At 34.8% G+C, this 19,360-nt stretch overlaps 2 protein-coding genes across 8 annotated transcripts in view; one reads left to right on the forward strand and one right to left on the reverse strand.

The window, feature by feature from the left end:
- Positions 1–2,670: 2,670 nt before the first annotated feature.
- Positions 2,671–4,916, reverse strand: mrpl57 (mitochondrial ribosomal protein L57). The gene is given in 2 exon segments (NM_200775.1): positions 2,671–3,137; positions 4,881–4,916. A coding segment is annotated over 1 exon segment (312 nt). The 5' UTR covers positions 3,106–3,137; positions 4,881–4,916; the 3' UTR covers positions 2,671–2,793.
- A 1,226-nt stretch (positions 4,917–6,142) lies between these two features.
- The window catches only part of ttc7b (tetratricopeptide repeat domain 7B), a 79,742-nt gene continuing 66,524 nt past the window's right edge, over positions 6,143–19,360 (forward strand). For 6 of the 7 annotated variants that reach the window (XR_015512704.1, XM_087289348.1, XM_087289349.1 and 3 more), the window contains exons 1-3: positions 6,143–6,324; positions 9,698–9,852; positions 12,675–12,843. Coding sequence is in view for 4 of the 7 variants with exons in the window: in XM_087289345.1 (XP_087145471.1) it covers positions 6,204–6,324; positions 9,698–9,852; positions 12,675–12,843 (445 nt within the window). In the remaining 3 variants the exon portion in view is untranslated. 7 annotated transcript variants of the gene reach the window in all.

Here is a 19,360-nt window from a genome sequence, read left to right on the forward strand (position 1 = left end):
CTAAACCAGGGATGTCCAAACTCAGTACTGGAGGGCTGGCATCCTGCAGATTTTAGCTCCAACTTGCTTCAACACACCTGCAAGGATGTTTCTAGAATGGATAGTAAAAGCTAGCGCAGGTGTGGTTGATAGGGGTTGGAACTAAAATTTGCAGAACACCAGCCCTCCAGTACTGAGTCTGGACATGCCTGCTCTAAACCATTCTCATGGGGGACCAAATCAAAAGTTACCATGGGTCAACTTTGGCCCGTGGGCTCTAGTTTGGCCATTTCTGTACATAATAAAATAAGCAAGAAATGGAAGAGTCTCATCATATCATCAGTAATAAACGGATAAAAACAGCTTGTGGTGGGGGAGCAGCTCAAGGCCAAACTCTGCTGTCAAGCACCAAGAAATGCTCAGTATGGACAATGCCTACTATAGTAATAGTATATAATTATTTAAACTTTTTATAATTTTTCAGATTTTTTCATAATTAAACGTGATATAATGAATTTTAGAAACAGTAAGAAAAACATTATCGTATTTTTCATGACTGTACCCCAACCCCAAAATGCCCCAAAATAAGACCACATAGTGAGCCTTTTACTTATTTTTCTTTTTGTTTACATGTACTAACACAGTTGTACATCCTCAAATATAAGTGGTTTGCAGGCCTTGCTAGTATTTGATTTGTTTGTCCGTTTTACGTTATGGCGAGATTTTATATTAATATATTAATGCTTTCTTAAAACAATTATTTTGTTGTTTAGTTTCTTTTATTTACAATTATTTATATTCACTATTTTTTTTTTTTTACTTTAACAGTGTTTAAACATCTAGATGTGAAGACTGACCACAGCAAAACTTCTGCTGGTAAATTGCACTTCCGAAATACACATAGATTGTTTTTTATTTTTTTTATTTATTTTTTGCAAATACAAAAGATGAATTCAAAATCTGGACTTTTATGCTTCCGAGTTTGTGATTTCATGATTAGTGAAACGATGTTGACCTCTGCTGGTGATGTTAAGTAACTCAGCTTAAAATATCTAAACATGATGTGTTACTTTTCTCAAAGAACTAATGCTAATCAATCAACACTGACAGACCCAGAAAAGCTACAGTAAGGAAACGTGGGCAGCATATTAATGTATCCTATTATAAAATCTAAAGGTGGGCATATGATGTTTATCTGTCATTTGTTTAACATCCCTTTATTTGCTCTGACTACAGAAACAGTTCTTATGACAGCTAGCAAAGGTAGTCATTGAAATAAGTGGCTGTTTACATGAAGTTTTAGTCTGATAGTGTCATCTTACATTGCAGAATGGATTTGTATATTCAGATTTTGATGGTAGGTACTAATGAGCACTTTCTCTTTCCACCCACTACCTGCTGCCAGAATTCAGGACTGGAAATGGCCTTATAACTGAACTGAATTTATCATGCTATTAATATATTTAAATTATAAATTATATATTTAATTTATTAAATTATATATTTAACATGGTGAAACTACAATGAAGATGAAAAGTAGGTTAATTATAAACACTTGATTTTTCCAGAAATAGTCTAATAATTATCATTTCAGATGTAGAGGAAATTAACTGTGCTAGTAGAGCAGTGTTTTACAAATAACCCTGTTTGTTAATAGATGGTCATTAAAATTGGAGTATTGCAATGGTTTTATCACCCAAAAATTTCTTTTGTTTACAGCAGTCAGAAATTACATTCGTCTATTTTCTTCCTCCACAGTTCATTAACTAGCGTTTCTTAGCTAAAATGTTGTCATCAAGGATTTTCCAGAAATTTTCAATCGGGTATGGATCAGCACTCTAGGCTGGACATTTCATTATTTCAAACTTTAATTGACTGTTTTACCCATTTTGCTTTGTGATAGGGCTCCTTCTGCTGCTCTAAAATTGAACTGCTTCTCAATGCATGGGAGAGAAAGATTTTGAGAAGGATCTTTGGAACAGTCTGTGACCAAGGTGAATGGTGGATAAGGAGTAATGCAGAAGTGGCAAACCAGTATGGTGAGCCAAGCCTGGTCACAGAAATAAAGAGGAACAGGTTAAGATGGCTGGGCCATTCAGAAAGATTTCCTAAACAGAGAGCTGTTAAAAAAAGTGTACAAGCTAAAGCCAGAAGGAATATGTCCTGGCAGGCCATGGAAGAGGTAGTTAGACAACGTAGAAGAAAATCTACGTTTCCTAGGACTGCATGCTTGGAGAAATCGAGCATTGGATCCAAAGGGCTGGAGGGGAGTGGTTGAAGAGACCGAGGCTCTACAAGGGGCTAGCGCTGCTGGAGGAAGAAGAAGATTATGTAGCTTTATAGGAGGCCCAACTCCTCTTCATAAAAACATCCACAAACCCTGACACTCCAACTCAATCATTAATTGACTTCTTTACATACTCAAGGTTCAGTCTTTCCCAGTTTGATGACGAACATATTGTATTCCATTAGACCCAAATTAAACTTTTTTTCCATCACTAAAGTGTACTTTGGACCAGTTTCTCCACATTATCTTTTTTGTTAGGAGTGCTTATAAATCTGCTCATTTAACGCTGTAAAATAACTTCAAATAAGTAGTGACAAACAGATTTCAAAAAACTGTAGGTTTTGATCTTCAGAATACACCATAAACACAAAATATTATATCACAAACAGAGGAGGTGCCAAATGTGATGATTAGAAATCATTTATAAACAGAAACACACAGATGTACAACAGAGCAAATATCAAAGACAAAAACTAGTATGATTTCATCTCCATCCATCAGATATCCATCAGTCTGTGATGTTCTGGTTAGCTGGGCCAGGTCTTGGTGACCCTTAGGTGGTTCAGTTGGTCTGCGATGTATTTGTGTTCAGGAAACTTGGCTTGTCGCTCAGCTTTGATTTGCTGCCACATCCACTCTCGCCTCTGTGCTGCGTGGCCTCGCTCCTGTTCCAGCGTCATGAATGGCCGGCTGATCCAGTATTCATTCTCTGCTTCTTGTTCTAGCCGTTTGATCACATTCCGCTTTATCTGCCAGGTAACAGGTCGTGGTCGTCGATACTTCCCAATCCACTGCTTTCCTGGAATCCCCTTCCGCAACAGTGCTAGAGTCAAGAACATTCTCAAGCTAGTGAAGGGCTACGAGAGTAAAGCTGTGGAAAATACCACAAGCAGTTCAGATGACACAACAGACATTACAAAATTGCACATTTAATATATATATATATATATATATATATATATATATATATATATATATATATATATATATATATATATATATATGTATATATATATATATATATAATATGGTGATACAAAGGAAACAATAATTATTACAGGAATTTTGTGAACAATGTGTTTTATGTTATATCTATTGGCACACATTTTGCTGGAAATATATATAGATCATAAACAGCCATTCACTTAAATTTGGCACCCTTGATAAATATGAGCTGTGAATAATAAGTCTATGATAAAAAAGGTGTTTTTGTTTCAAGTGAGTGATAAGTCAAGTATAATTTAATTCCAATAAAAATATACATTTATAAATTTTGCTGTCTTTTTTTTTTTTAATCGGAGGACTGATGACTTAATTCTATCAGTCATGTTAATATTAGCACTTCAAATTTACTACAGGGCTGATGGCTGTTTTGGCTGATGTTATGAACTCAAAAATACCACTCTGCTCACATACTGTTTTTCCATTAAAATATAAAGAAGATATTGCATTTGAATGCAGAGCATAACTATAAAACTGCCCCAAAACAAAACAAAGATTAGTGCACTTATGATTAGAATACAAATAAAAAGTGTTTTTTTATTTTTATTTAAAAATGCCATCATGGGAGCCAATAGTCAGTTTTAGCAACTGAATCATAATATACGTTTATTAATATTAATTATGGTGTCTTTCTTTAAGGAACGATGGACTTATTAGAAATTTCATATTCTGTTTCCTTATGTACTGCTTGATGAACAATATTCATCAGAAATGTGGATTAGTTTTAACACCATTTTACTAATTCTAAAATTTAAATATCTAAATTGCCATTAAATACAAATGAGATGAAAATCAATGTATTGCATGATGTAAATACAATGGGTGGATGGATAGAGGTAAAGTTGGTTTTATATTCGGATATTCAGACATTCCCCTTAATAATATCTTTCATAAAAAGTATTCTTTGGAAATTCTAAATAGGTAAATCATATTAGCAGCAAATGACTATCAAAGTACAACATTGTTCACAGTCAAATAAACAGTGTTAATGTTGTTTTCAAATCATACTTCCATGCTAATTCCGATCGAATATTCAAAGTAACATAGTAAACAATATATAGACTGCTAAATGAACGAATGTGTGAATATAAAACCAACTTTACCTCTATGGTGGATGGGGGAGGATGAACCATCCCTTTAAAATGACATTCACAATGCACTTATGTCTATGTATATTCTTGGGAATGCCTACTCAGTCTTAAACAGTAGATTTTGTTATTCGTGCTGATGTCTTTAAACCCATAAACAATACACACGTGAACCTATCAAATGTAGACTTATTAACTTACTCGTGAACTGCTAAAAGATAATTCTGACCTTGACATTAAATGGCAAAGACATCAAATCAACAGCATATTAAACAGATTAACAAGCAAAGTTTAAAGATAGCATGATCTAACCTCCGTTTTAAATATCTAATAAGTCGCATTAGCATTGTAACACGTTTAAATGAATCCTAGAGTACATCATACACAACTATGCAGGTAAAAAGCGAGTAAGCGAGTAAAACTGTTCAGGCGATACACAACCAATGTATTCCTAAGAACATATATCTAGAGATGAGCATCACTAGTTTATATAATATTACTGAGAAGCACAATAAATTACTTACATAATTTCGTCTTCAAATCCACGGCCAGCATGCCGCAAGCAGACCGATTCTGTGAATGTCAGACTCAGGGGGCTGTTGGTTGTAGCGCCTCCTACAGCACCGGCGGTCACAGTACAGTGCGCTCTGCTGGCTGGTGAACTACAAAAACCTGGAAGGGACGCTTTATGAGAGGGAAAGAGCTGCGTTTAGGTAACTAATAAAAATCAACAAAATAAACGTGTATGAATTAAACTACTTCAATACAGTAAGGCTAATTACTTATATACACATATCCTAATTGTTTGCTGACAAATAGGCATCCCATAAGCAGAACAGTGAGTCTCAGATATGTTTTAGTTTTTTAGTTTTTTATTAAAATATTGAAGATATTTTTTTCGATATTTATCGATTACTTTGTTAGTTACTTTTTTAAAGAAATGAGTAGAAATAATAATAAATATTATTAATATCATTATTATATATTACTTTACGTAACATTCATGGTAAATGTGAATGCAGTTTGTTATTTGTTGAGGTTTAATAAAAGTTGTTAGACATTTTTAAATGATTGTAGCTGATTGCACATCAATGATTCACATCAATGATTCAGTTTTTACAGTTTTTATTTTAATAAAATATTTAATAATAGTATATATTCCTTTGTTTATTTATTCATTTTATACGTTTGCAATGTATTGTTATTTATTTACGCATGTATAAAATGTATTATTGTTAATTTTTAAGCAATATATCAAATTACTTCTTAATATTACCAATGTATTATTTTGTTTTAATCTGTATTCTGATTTTTGTTATTTTTTTTATTATTGCAAATCATACAATCATTGTATTTGCTTATTATTAAGTTAATTAATTTAATTACTTTTCAATTGATAATTTGCTATGCTGATGTTTATATATTTATTCATCTTAATAAAATCCTAGCTTGTTTATTTTTTCATTTAATTTGTTTAATTATTTAGTATTTATTTGTAGTTATTTTTGATTTTTTTTTTTTTTTTTGCATTTATTCCCAAACATTTTCACAGCTTCGTCTCCTCCTGACACTAGATCATTTGCAGAACTCATTATTCAGAAATAATAACTACTGTATGCTATGATTGCCCAGTCAAAACAAATAATATAAAAAGAAGTAAATATAAAAAAGCAAATCAAAACCATGTTTTATAGTTAAAAAGATCACCTGACAGGAATCTATCCAATCAGCGTTCAGTTTCGTGGCCCGGAAGCGTATTCCCGTTCATGTTTTTGTCGTCCTCTCCAGGTCTTTGATGTTTCTGTGCTGCGGCTCTGGTCGTGTTTTGGTCAGGAGGTGGTGGAAAGATGACAGCCAGAAAGTCCGGGTCGCGATTAGAGACTGAAATAGAGCGCTGTAGATCTGAGGGACAATGGGACAAAATACCAGAGCTCGTGCGGCAGCTGTCGGCGAAACTCATCTCCAACGGTGAGAGTGATTTATCTTTATTTTCTCATGGCTAACGCGTTAGCTCGGACAGTCTGTCTCTCTCTCTCTCTGTGTGTGTCTCAGGCCTGATGGCAGATCAGTCTGATTCATTCATGGACATTTTTCTACATGTGTAATGTTTCACTCAATGAATACTTTAATCTTAGGTTGACGGGGCTGCGATATTGATGTCCTTTAAGTAGCATCCCGTTTATCTGCCCAGCACACTTCCTGATTGCTCATAGCTGTGTCCATTCATCTTCACAAGTGATAATCATTCACATTTTTGTCAACTCTATAAAGTTATACAGAGTTGCTGTTTGGTTTATTTTCTTGAGAGGATGTGTTGTGGTTTTATTAGTGTTTTCTGTGTTATCATTGCTGAAAACAGTGATTCAGATAGATAGTTAAATAATTGATTGTTGCATTTTCACACTTTTAAAAAAATCAACAACATTAACAAACAGATAAAGAAAAGGATAAAGAAAGAAGTGGAAATGGAGTAGATAAGGACCATACAAAATATTATCAGAGATCACTTAAAACTAGAAGCATTTGAAAATATATATTTATAAGCACAGGACCTACTGTATAGCATTGACACATGTTTGTGCAAATGAACATACACTACAATAACATAAACACTGTAAAATATATTAAAATGAATATCTGACTTGAGTATAATTAATATTTGATTATTATTATTATATAATTTTTTTTTACAAATGATCTAAGTTGTTAAGATATAAATATGTGAGGGATATGAACTTTCTAGTTGCCAAATTAACAGTTCTAATTTTCACTTAGTTTACGTTAATGTACTAAATAGGCATGGGCCGATATAAGATTCTGACGGTATGTTAACCTTGAATAAAAATATCACGGCTTCACGATATTGTGATTACTGCTCTAAAATATATTTGTTTTAAATGTCTGAGTAAAAAACATCAACTTCTTTCATTTTGAACACAATATATTTAATTTGAGAACGTTTAGAATATTTTGGGACAGTAAACATGTCAGGCTAAATAATTCAAATGAGTCATTGACTTCTGCTGTCTTCATTAGTTTCAAAAACAGATTTCTTTACAATTTAAAACGGCATCTTTGAATATCTTTTCTGCTGGAGATGTAGTTGTCCTAAAAAAAAAAAAAAAATGTATATAAAAAATCTTACACATACCGTAGGAATATTATAAAAAATTAGGGTGGCTTTAAAACTTTGACTTTTTCAAACTGGGGTGTACCTTGAAAACGGTTATCGTCCCATGCCTCTACTAAAATATAAACAATTACAAAACATACATTAAAAACACAGTAAAGCAGGAAATTAAAACAAGCTCTGATTCTAAATATATAAAAACAAGGCTTTGACCCGGCTGAGTCAGTTGTCATTTCTGTCATTTCTGTGTGGAGTTTGCATGTTCTCCCACCCTGAGTTTCCTCTGGGTGCTCCAGTTTCCTCCACAGTCCAAAGAAATGCACTCCAGGTGAATTGAGGAAACTAAATTGTCCGTTTTGTGTTTGGATGTTTCCCAGTACTGGCTTGCAGTACCACTAGGTGGAAGGGCATCCGCTGTGTAAAACATATGCTGGATAAGTTGACGCTTTATTCTGCTGTGATGACCCCTGATGATTAAAGGGCTAAGCCGAAGGAAAATGAGTGAATGAATGAATTATTTGGCAACGTGTAAGAAATTGACAGCTTTCTGAAAAACTAATAGCTACAGACCTTAGTTTAGCTCAAGAACAGTGCGTAGACAGGTTTTCATGGCTGAGCAGTCACGTCCAAGCCTTACATTTAATGCAAAGTGTGTACTGCAGTGGTGTAAAGCACAACGCCACTGGACTCCAAAGCAGCTGAGACATTTTCTCTAGAGTGACGAATCACACTTCTCTGGTATTCTCATGGATGAGTCTGGGTTTGGCAGTTGCCAGGAAAACACTACTTGCCTGACTGCATTGTGACTGCCAAATGTATAGTTTGATGAATAGGGAATTATGGTGTTGGCTTTGACCTTTTAGTTACAGTGAAAGGAACCTTTAATGCTTCAGCATACCAAAGACCGCCAACCAGATTTTAGCAAGTAGGACATGTTCCTGACTTAACATCTATGTTGATCCTGGAACAACATACCAATAAGCCAATCACACTCAAAGCATACGCTTATGGTACGTTTAGGCTTATGGTTAGGTTTATGCACTTCTACCTGATTATTATCCACTTATTATTGCCCTTTGATTTTGGCATAATTTACAGTTATGGTTGGGTTTAGGGGTAGGGAATTGGTATGGATTACATTTTCAAACTAAATGACTTTCCAGGATCATCATAGATGTTAATCCAGGATCCCATCATGCTGGGCAAATTCATGATGTGCATACCAAGACATTTAGGGTAATTTCATGCTCCCGACTGATCCAAAATGAACAAAGCAACATCCATACAGACATGGATGACAGTTTGGTGTAGAAGAATTTCACTGGCCTGCATAGAGTTCAGATCTCAACCTGATAAAACACATTTGGGATGAATTATAATGGGCCTTCTATATTGAGCAATGCCTTCTCATCCAACACCAGTGCCCAACCTCAGAAAATGTTCTTCTCAAAGAATGCTCCAAATTTTACATAAACACACTATTAAACTTTGTTGAAAGTCTGTGATAGCTGCAAACAAAGAGTGGGCCAACTCCATAGTAAACCCTACTGGTTAAGGTATGAATCTCTTTAAATTTCGTCTGCACATAAAGGCAGATGACTCCAAACCTTTGGCTATATAGTGTAGTAGAAATGTGCACAGCAAAAGACATGCGAGTTATAGGAGACTGTTCTAAAGTCTGGCTTGACGTTAAAACACATTCATACAACTGTGTATTACATTGTTAATCTTTACAGTTTATCCTGTTTAGAGTTTAGGTATGTGTAATATTTATAATATTAATAAAAGTTATGAATGAGTCTCATACAAACTGATAAATAACGCAAGAACTCATGCTGATTAAACCACACGTGATTGTTCTCAAAGCTGTGTGTGGTAAGACTTATAAGAATGTGTTCAGGTGAAAGACTGCATTGTATTTGGACGTTTATGTAAAACTGTTTTCTCATACGGCACTGCTCTCTAACACTGTTTGTGTTTTAACCTTGCCGTGCACAAATTGTTAAACACAAAAGTAAAAATTCTGCCCTTATTTTGTATTTGATGCTTTAATATAAATGTGCTTAAGCTTTTGCTGGCTGTCACTTAACAAAATATAAAGTTCTGATGGTAAAAATGTCATGAAACCAATCTCCAGAGTATAGCCCTGGTGTGTGATTGCTACCTCTTCGGCTTGAGTTGATTTGAATTCATCTGTATCTTCTCTTGCAGATGATCTTGGGGAACTCCTGCTGGGGGAGGCCAAACTCCAGCAGTACCTCAAGGAAAACCCCATCAAGCAGGGGTCAAGTCCACGTGGGCCCCGACCACGACTCCAGGAAGTTCGGAAACATTTGACGGCTGCACTAGATCGGGGAAATTTAAAGGCAAGCCTGAATAGTCTGGATTATCACTTCTTTTTGCTGCATCAGTGTCATGTTTCATGAAAATACCTTTCAAATGAAACCAAAAAGAAAAATGAGGATGCATTTGTCTTGTTGAATTCATGTTGACAACACTTTGTTAGGCATGGGACGCTGTGCAGCTGTCAGACATGTTTGTCTAGCTAATATGTACTGAAAGGAACAATGGAAAAACAGTGGGGTGGAATACAAAGGCACATTCTGTATCAAGTCTTCAATAATTTTTAACATTGACATGTAATTAATATTTAAAGTAATGTTTAAATTAGAAAAAACAATTCATCAAATAGTAGTTACGATATTAGATGGAACTATATTAGACGGCCTCATCACAACATAAATTTCACAACATCAATCTCAAAAACTAAAGTCTAAGCATTAAAAAGTCTTAAATCTACTGAAAAATTATCTTGAAGGTCTTAAATCTTTTTAACAGGTCTGAATTTTCCGTTGCTCATGTATTCTTACCCAATCTCCATAAATTTACTACTAAGGAAACTGACCAGACCTATTTTTTTATTACTAAATTATGATTATTATTGGTCTTGTATTATTAAATGTGTTCAATTATGATAATTTTTTGATCGGGCAAGAGAAAATCTTTTGCAACTAAAATATTTTTTAAAAATCCTTAGTGTTTTGCCTGTACAACTTCAAAATTTTATTCATAATGGTCTTAAAATGTCTTCACAAGTCTTAAATTTAACAGGTGAAACCTGCAGAAACCCTTTGTTAGGATTCAAATGAAGTGTTCAAGATACTCCAGTGTGCATTTAATGGACACTTTAAAGTCCTTTAAGGGCCAGTCAATGGCAGTGAACAAACACAACTGATGCTAGAAGGTCACATGATAATGACAGCATGGAAGTGGAAGTATGTCTGCACGTTACGTTAATGCTACACTTTCACACTTCACAGTACATACTGCTTATGACTAGGACCACATAGGATCTGCAGCCAAAAAAATCCACAGAAAACTCTTAAGCCCATATTTCAATTTATTTATTTACTTATGGCAATGTGTGTAAATCGATATTTACTCAAAGTTCTAAATTAATTTCAGTAATTAATTAAATAATATGAAAATGGTTGGATGATTAATATGATTTGTACAGTAATATTTTTTATTTCTTACAGTAGATTTATTATATGAGACCTGCTGTAACTTTTATCAAACAACTGGTTCTAAATAATTTGCATTGTAAACCTTAAATAAAATACTTTTTTATTGACTTTTATTTATTTATTTATTAAGATAAGTTTTCAGCCCCTATGCTCTCAAAATCATTTCATGCAAATCCAATTTATTTATTCTTCTACACAGAAATGTCTAAAGAAAGTCTGGCGCAGTTTATGATTAATAAAACAGGATTTATTTAAAATATTAACTTATTTAATTATGAGTGTGCTATTTTAGATAAAGCCCAGTTGATTATTAATTATTTGATGTGCTAATTAAATCTCAGTCTGACCATTTGAAAGCAAATATTGTTTGTTGTCAGTGCAGTCTGCAGTGTCATGAACAGGGTGACCAAGCACCGCACTTTTCACCCCTTTTCCTGCTTGCTGCTGGCACATAGTAAGAGAGTGCAATGCATTTTCATCAGTCTGTTGTTTTTTAAGTGTTTAAGTGTCTTAACTTTATTTCAAAAGCGTTTATTTTTGCTGCATAATTTTTCCAAAGAGCTTTGTTAGAAGAAACCTACTTCACACAAATACAAAGTCATTAAAATAAATAATCCTATATAGTGGTTACTAAGATAAGAGTAAACATGTTCGCTAACAAGCTGTGACTGTCAATTAAAACGTGGAGCGGGTGATTCCCTGTGTTGCCTGTCAGAAAACAAAATGAAGCATTTACAGATATTTTGGTAAAGTAAAAGCTACTTAGCTTTTCAATATCATCAAAAAAGGAGAGACTGGATCAAGTGCTGTTGAAATGAAATGACATGTTTGAAAAAAAAAAGTCTTGTTGCATCGTGGTGAATTGGTGTGTTCTAGACGGCACTAAATAACAAATTATTTTTTACAAAGTAAATATAATTAATAATATTAATAATAATTAATATTTGTTTTATTTATTTATTTATTATAATATATATATATCAGGTTATTTTAGTGTTGATAACTTGGAACTTAGTTATTGTCCCACATTTGGTTTGTATGCTGGTGATCACCCTAGTTTTTCTAGCAGCGTTTTAATGTTTGTTTGTTTTTTTCTGACAGTGTGAGGCATTAATTGAGCTGTATTTGATTGATTTATTTATTTTCCTCCTAACTTTATTTATAGAATTTTCCATAAATGCACAAATCACACATTTTACATTATTATTTTACATTTTGACATGTAGAGAGCGTAGGAAAGTAAACAAGGCCCCCAAAAGATTGTGACAAATATTGACCCCCAAATATATTTAAAAATGTTTAGAAAAAAATAAAAATACATAAAAGAACTTGTGTCAACCAGAACAATTGTTTACAAACCAAATTAAAAGCCTGGTCACAATAGCTGTCACACAGTAGCAAATAATGCAAAATAGAAACTATCATCCAGCATTCAGGGGGTATACATTTCCATATATTTAAGGAGAGAACCCCATATTTTCTGAAAGTTTCTATTAGAACCCATCAGATAGTGTCTAGTTCTTTCCATTTTTATAAAGTGAAAGATATTAATCCACATGCAGTGAGTAGGCTGAGCAGATGACTTCCCTTGCATTGTATTTGATTTATATAAGCGTCCTGTCAATAATAATGGGTCATTATTGTGTCTCTTTCTCTGGCAGCCTGAATACATGCAGGAGGCCAGTCTGATCATGGCTAAGCTGTGCTACGTGGAGGCGGATTACAGGGAAGCGCTGAATCAGTACAGCCGTGTGAATCTGGATGAGATGCAGCTGGTGGGAGCTCCAGTCTACAGACTCTCCATGATCGCAGAGGCCTATGCCACTAAAGGTAAATAATCGCTGTAGTAGTACAGAAAGCACAGCATTTTCTCCTCAGAGCTGCTGGTCTGTTACATAACAGAAATGCTGTCGGTGTGAAGGTACAAACCCGAGCCTGCTGTTGTCGTTATGCTGCTAATTTATGCACTGCCAAACAGACATAAGTATTCCAACTTGCTTTTGTAAGGAGGTTTTGCTTAACAAGAAGCGAAACATAAAAATTCTGCAACCAACTACACATTTCTGTCCCTGATGAAAGCAAAGTGCTGTACAAAGCAACAAAATCATGACAAATTACAAGCAGTAGGATATTTGATATTCAGTGGTCACAATGATACAGTATGTGGAGTGGCAGCAATAACAGTATGAATTCTATATAGTATATAATAATATATAATATTCTATATGAATTATTTCATAAGTTCAGACCTAAGTTCTTTAAAATAAATTTCTTTTTAATTTTTTAACCTTTTATTCAGCAAATGATTGTTGTTGTTGTTGTTTTTATATGATTATTTTTTATGACAATAATGCAGATCATGATAAATTAAGAATTGAAGAGTTCAAATGCAAAAAAGTGCCATCTGTAATTTTTCTTCAAAAATTAGTATTTTTCTCAGCCTCCAATATTTTTGTGCAGCTATTTCCCTTTAAAGCCAATGCAAGGAACCTTTTTTTTTGTCAGAAAAGTGGATTTACTGAACATACACACAGGAGCTTGCCCATTTTAGAAGAAAATTTCAAATGGCATTTAGAGGCTTTTGCATCTGAACTTTTTAATTGTAGCCTTGATGCAGATAAGACATCTTTTAAAAATATTTAAAAAATGTACTCCTGGCATTTAAACAGTAGTATATATAAACGTATCAGGTAGCACTTTACAATAAAATCCTATTAGTTCATGTTAGATATTGTTAAATTGTTATTATTGTATTATTATTATTATTATTATTATTATTATTATTTTATGTGTTATTGTTATTATTATTATTATTATTATTATTATAATACATGTTATTATTGTAAAGTGTGAACATATTATTTATAATCTTTGACATTTGTCCAATTCTAAAAGGATTTTAAAGGCTACATGTGTTTAAACTGTATGACAAAAAAGTAAAACTGTATAATTGTGAAATATTACTGCAATTTAAAAAAAAAAATGTCAGAGTGTAATATTTCACAATAATATAGCCACAGCTATATGACTCTGCAGCCCAAGACAGGTCACTCACTGAAGCTAAGCAGGGCTGAGCCTGGTTATTACCTGGATAAGAGACTGCATGGGGAAAACTAGGTTGCTGTTGGAAGTGGTGTTAGTGAGGCCAGCAGTGGGCGCTCAACCTGCGGTCTGTATGAGACCTAATGTCCTAGTATAGTGAAGGGGATATCATACTGTCAGTGAGCTCTGACATTTGGATGAAAAGTTAAATGTTAAGCTAAAAGTTAAATACTAATTCTCTGTGGTCATTAAAAATCCCATGGCACTTCTCATAAAGAGTGGGGCTGTAACTCCGGTGTTCTGGCCAAAATTCCTCCATCTTATCTTACCCATCATGGCCTCCCAATCATTCCCATCCACCAAATTAGCTCTATAACTGTCTCTCGACTCCACCTATAGTTGGTTTGTAGTGAGCCTATAGTTGGTTTCTAGTGAGCGCACTGGTACTGTTGTTCTGTGGCTGCTGTCTCATCATCCATGCTGCACACTGGTGGTGGAGTGCGAAGACCCCCCTCTCATGATTGTGAAGTGCTTTGGGTGTATATCCATACATGGTAAATGTGCTATATAAATACACATTACTCACTTACTTATTTTAGCTTTTAATAATTATTTTTGATTGCTCCGGTTTCCCCCACAGTCCAAAGACATGCGGTACAGGTGAATGACTGTGGGTGAGTGTTTGTGGACGTTTCCCAGAGATGGGTTGCAGCTGGAAGGGCATCCGCTGCGTTAAATGTGCTGGATAAGTTGGCGGTTCATTCCGCTGTGGCGACCCCTGGATTAATAAAGGGACTAAGCTGAAAAGAAAAAGGAATAAATGAATATATTAACCAAAAACAGATACCACCGTCTATGAAAATTACTATAAGAATACCTTTTTTACCTAAATTACAGATGCTGCTTTTATTTGTTTTAAAAGCTAACAAGCAACATATCATTACCATTTCAAATAACTTTTTTTCTATGTAATAAAAAATATATGAATTCAAGGGTGACACTGTAGCTCAGTGGTTAGTGGTTTGAGTCCCGGCTGGGTCAGTTGGCATTTCTGTGTGGAGTTTGCATGTTCTCCCGGTGTTGGTATGGGTTTCCTCCGGGTGCTCCGGTTTCCCCCACAGTCCAAAGACATTTGGTATAGGTGAATTGGGTTGGCTAAATTGTCCGTAGTGTATGAGTGTGAATGAGTGTGTGTGTGGATATTTCCCAGTACTGGGTTGCAGCTGGAATGGCTTCCACTGTATAAAACATATGCTGGTTAAGTTGCCGGTTCATCCTTTGGTGGCAACCCCTGATGAATGAATGTAAATTGACTTTATTAAAGATTTAATTATTTTTTTAATCAAATAAATCCAGTGTATTTCAAATATAAAATAAGTTATATATTACAATATAAAAATATAGATTATTGAGTATAAATATTAATTATTTTTAAATTAATTAATTAAGTTTTATTTTAGAGTTTTTATTTACAGATATTTGTTTTCCAAGTGCAGCTAAATTCCATGGATTTGCGTCACGGATTATTGCAGCTCACATTTTGTCCTGTGGGTGGCAGCATTGATTTAACGTGATCCTCTCTAGAGAAAAGTGTTTGCAACTAAACCCTTTACTCTGAACACACACGCACGCACACACACACACACTTTTAATTCCAAGCACAGTGAATGTGTTTGCCAGGGCCGCAGCATGAGGTCTTTGATCAGAGTTCTGACAGACCGGCGGTACTGTTGGGCTCTGGGGGGAAAAACTGCAGGGTGGCACTGAGCCTGTCTCATCCAATCACCTCGCAGCATCTCTGTGACTGACAACTGCTTCTCCTTCAACCCTAATCATCCATCACACACCAACAACCACACACAAACACATTTTCCTCCCCATCTCCAGTGTATATTAAACCCTCGGCCTGAATTATAAAAATCTCTTTTGACACTTCGTCAGATTTACAGCGGGTCATTAAAGAGCGGGGCCACGGTAATGGAGCTTGTATTGGATCTAGCTAGTATAAGCTACAGTATAAGAAAGGGGGATGTGTGTGTGTGTTTTAGAGGAACACACTGAATCTGTTATCTGTATCAGGACAGAATTGACTGTGCCATTTCCAGAACTTCTAGATTAAGTTCAGGCTTCTGATGTAGAAGGTCTATATAAGGGAAAGGGATTTATAGTATGTACAAACAAACACACACACTCACTCTGTCTTTCTCTGGCTCATTCAGCTTTTCATGCTTTCTTTTTGAGCATTGGTGTTACCAAAAAAATCCTTCTGCCATGCTTTTGTTCAAAAATGGGTTAGATTGTTTTGTTTCTAATGCTCACCAAGACTGCATTTATTTGATCCTAAACACAAAAAAGTAAGGTAACACTTAGGGCTGCACAATATATCGTTTTAGCATTGATATTGCAATGTGCGACTTTTGCTGTAGTCACATCACAGGATCGACTTGGAATTGTAATTACCTATATATAATAACTTAAACTGTTAAAAGCTAATAGTTACTAGATAATTGGTTAGTTTAACCTAACCCCTTAACCTAACCCACATTCAAACCCTAACCATATAGTAAGTACATGTACCTAATAAATATTACTCAAGAGTATGTAACAAGGAGCCCATTTCGTAAAGTTAATCCAAAACTAGTATTCTGAAATATTGTTATAATTTAAAATGCACAATTTCCATTCTGATTTTATTTTCAGACATCATTTCGAAGCTGAATTTTCATTACTTCAGACTTCAGTATCACCCTGTCTTGCTGATTTGTGTTGTCATAAACTTTTAATGTTAATAAATTGAACGCATTATAGCTTGGAAGACCTTTGGCCCTCAGTTGGGCTGCACAATATATTGTTTCAGCATTGATATCACAACTTGTGCATCCGCAATGGTCACATAGCATAGATATGTAATGTTGAGTTAATTATATTTAAGCAAGAGTCACAATTCAGAACATGAGATTTGTGGAGTCACTGCCGGGTTTACCTTAATGTTTTTAAGGCCTGAGAGAGATTTAAGTATTTTAGGCGCAAGACATTTTAAACATTTGGAAGTTTAATAAAGAATAATCACAAAGCATGCACTGCTTATTTCACTTTTATCTCTGCTTTAATTGATTTATCATGATATTTATTACATTTTATGCATGATTCACTCCCCTTAAAGAATCATTACATTTCAAATGTATACATTTGGTAACACTTTAGGGACCAATTCTCACTATTAACTAGTTGCTTGTTAGCATCCATGTTATTCAGATATTGGTTGCTTATTAGTACTTATAATCTACATATTCTGCATCTTATTCTACATCCCTAACCCAATACCTAAACTTACTATTAATAAGGAGCAAAATTCTGAGTAGGGGTGGAAGGAGTACTGAAAAATCATACTTAAGTTAAAGTACCATTACTTTCCTAAAAATGTAGTGCAAGTAAAAATATCTGTTAAAAGTATTATTCAAAGTATGAGTAAAAAGTAGACCTTTCATAAGTACTCAAGAGTAGTATTACGCTGTAAAAAAGCTGATGCACTTAAATCTAATTTGTGGATGTGTGTAAACGTAACATTCTGTAGTGCATTTAGTTATTGCTCAGCAGGCACACAAGCTCATAAGGCATTAATATTAGGTTAGATTTAGGTCTTGATGTCAGGTGACCAAAATTCAACGTCTAGCCAGCGTCTTAGGACAACGTTATTTTGATGTCGAATAATGAAAGTTGATTAGTTGATTTTAGGTTGTGATAGAAAGTGACCAAAATCCAACATCGAGCCAACATCTTAAACCAACATCATGTTGACATCAAATACTGATATTAATTCGTCAGGTATGTCAACCAAAATCCAACGTCTGATAGACGTCATAGTGGTAACGTCCACACAATGTCAAGCTGTAACATCATGTTGCTTTTAGGTTGGACATTGGACATTGATGTCAGCCTGACGTTGGGTTCTGATGTCAACCCGATTTTCATTTCCAAACAAAATGCAACGTCCCCACGACATTGGAGTACAATGTCAATCTGACGTCATGTTGACGTCTTGTACCTGCTGGGTGTTTAAGGCCATTTCAGTCATCATACAGTAAACATCCGTCATCTCATCAGTGACATGCATCTAAACAGTCTCTGAGTCAGTGCGTTGAAAGATTTTGGACATCTTCTTTTGGACACTTTCAATTTTAAATCGCCCATGTCTTGAGGTAGTTCATTATGAAGCGATTTACCTTATATGTGCGATTTGATTGGACAGAAATCACAGGACGGATTTTTCTCCATAGACAAGAAAAAATAAAGTAGTGACTGCAGGTTGAAGAAAAGTGGAGTAAAAGTACAAATACAGCATTAAAATGTACTCAAGGCAAAGTACACATTTTGAAACAACTTAGTAAATTATAATTTCTGAGAAAAAAAAAAAATTTGACCTTAAAATATTTGACTTAACCTTTAAATAAAGTGTGACTAAATTCTTTCCAAATAGTGCTATTCAGTCATTTGGTGAAATTGTATTTATACAGTAAATGGCAATGTATATGTCACAGAAAAATAAAAATCTCAATGTCAGATTTTTCCAATATCTTGTAGCCCTAGCCAGCAGTGTATATATGACATAACCATTTTAACCTATGTTTTATTCCAGTCTCTTCCTGTCTTACTGAGGCGTCACAGTACACCTTTTTAATCAGGCCTTAGTCGTTACCTTCTTACTCGTGATGGATTATTCGTCTCCATTTTCATTTCGTAATCATTTTGTGACTCTCCACCAGTTTGTTTTCTTCATCATTCGATATCCGTTCATAAGCCGTTATCTATTATTGAAGCCATTTGAAAAGTAGTTAGGAGGGCTACAGTTTCTGTTTCCTGTCACATTGCCATACTGTCATGAAAACCTTATCCGCATGGAGAACCCAATACTAACGGCAGCCAAACAAACAACTCTCATCATGTTTACCGGCCACCTGAGCGCCAGGTCTGGCCTGTTTTCCCTGAGCTATGAGGGGTTTAAGAAGCTGAAGCCAGTCGACAGAGATTGGCCAGAGATTGTGTGACATCTCTAAAGCACCGTGCTTGTACCTTTACCACGTTACTTGGCTCTGGATTGACCCAGACGAGGCAAGGAGATACGGCAGTGGAACAGACAGAGGCTCGTGCTAAAACATTTAAAGCTTGCTTGGTTTGTCTGAGGTCTTTGATTTTCTCACACATGTATATTTCAGAGTCTCACTTCCTCTGTCCAACAGCAACAAAGGAAATGTACTCGAATTATATACACACGGCGTATCGCGTTCAGTTTGACCCTTTCAGATTG

The sequence above is a fragment of the Danio rerio genome, chromosome 17 (assembly GCF_052040795.2).
Source record: "Danio rerio strain M-AB ecotype USA chromosome 17, GRCz13ab, whole genome shotgun sequence".
In the NCBI taxonomy this organism is placed as follows: Eukaryota; Metazoa; Chordata; class Actinopteri; order Cypriniformes; family Danionidae; genus Danio; species Danio rerio.